Below are 803 nucleotides of genomic sequence, written 5' to 3' on the forward strand. Positions count from 1 at the left end.
TAATATCACATCAAAAATAGCACTATCACCACTTTGTAAAAGTGAAATACACTTTTTCATGCATGAGTTCAAAGAACCAAAGTGCAATGTATGTAAATATGAAGGTAGATGTATAAATATATAATAATTGTGTGCAACGTATTTACATTTCCCTAAAAATTTCTAAGAAATTGAGTTCACCTCCATTGTTAAGATCTTCCATAGCCTCATCAAGCACAGGTACAAGATGATCAGATAAAGCACCAATCTGATGCAGCTTCTTGCAAGCTTCTAGACATGCAATTTGCTTTATCATGCTACATGAACCCTCAACTCGAACAGATTTCAGAGGACTGCTCTTAGGGAGAAGCAAAGTGCAAATGTTTGATTCCTCATCAATTTCGAATCGAGGATGTGGCTTGAAATATCTTAAGAACAAAAGATGGTCGTTAAGCATGTATTCCATTAAAAATAACTAACAAAAGATGAAAACCGATTAGAGAAACACACCCATCAGAAGGGAGCCTTGAACAATAGAAGTATATCAGCGCTACGCTGGAGTTCACATTAACAACAGAGCCTGTAGTTTCAACACGGTATGAGTTATTTTCAATGTCCTGGAGAGATGAACAAGGAAGAGTGGCAAGACTTAGAGCTTCCTCTCGCATAATATCTCCGCTTTTAAGAAATCTTTGTACTTGTAAAAGCGTCTGTGCATCATCCCTGCATAAAACAAAGTATAAAAGTAAAAAAGGAATGATAATGTCATCAAGGAAATTAGTTGACAAATAATTTAGTAAGAGCAAGCATATGAAATTTAAAAA

At 35.1% G+C, this 803-nt stretch overlaps 1 protein-coding gene across 1 annotated transcript; it reads right to left on the bottom strand.

Moving 5' to 3' along the window:
* Window positions 1-180: 180 nt before the first annotated feature.
* LOC110034533 (endoribonuclease Dicer homolog 2a-like) lies at window positions 181-702 on the bottom strand (the record flags this gene model as incomplete). Its single annotated transcript, XM_020738786.1, has 2 exons — window positions 181-407; window positions 490-702. Coding segments are annotated over 2 exons (440 nt in total), but the record flags the coding sequence as incomplete, so codon positions are not given.
* Between the last annotated feature and the right edge of the window lie 101 nt (window positions 703-803).

The sequence above is a fragment of the Phalaenopsis equestris genome, unplaced genomic scaffold, assembly GCF_001263595.1.
Source record: "Phalaenopsis equestris unplaced genomic scaffold, ASM126359v1 Scaffold189766, whole genome shotgun sequence".
NCBI classification, from domain to species: domain Eukaryota; kingdom Viridiplantae; phylum Streptophyta; class Magnoliopsida; order Asparagales; family Orchidaceae; genus Phalaenopsis; species Phalaenopsis equestris.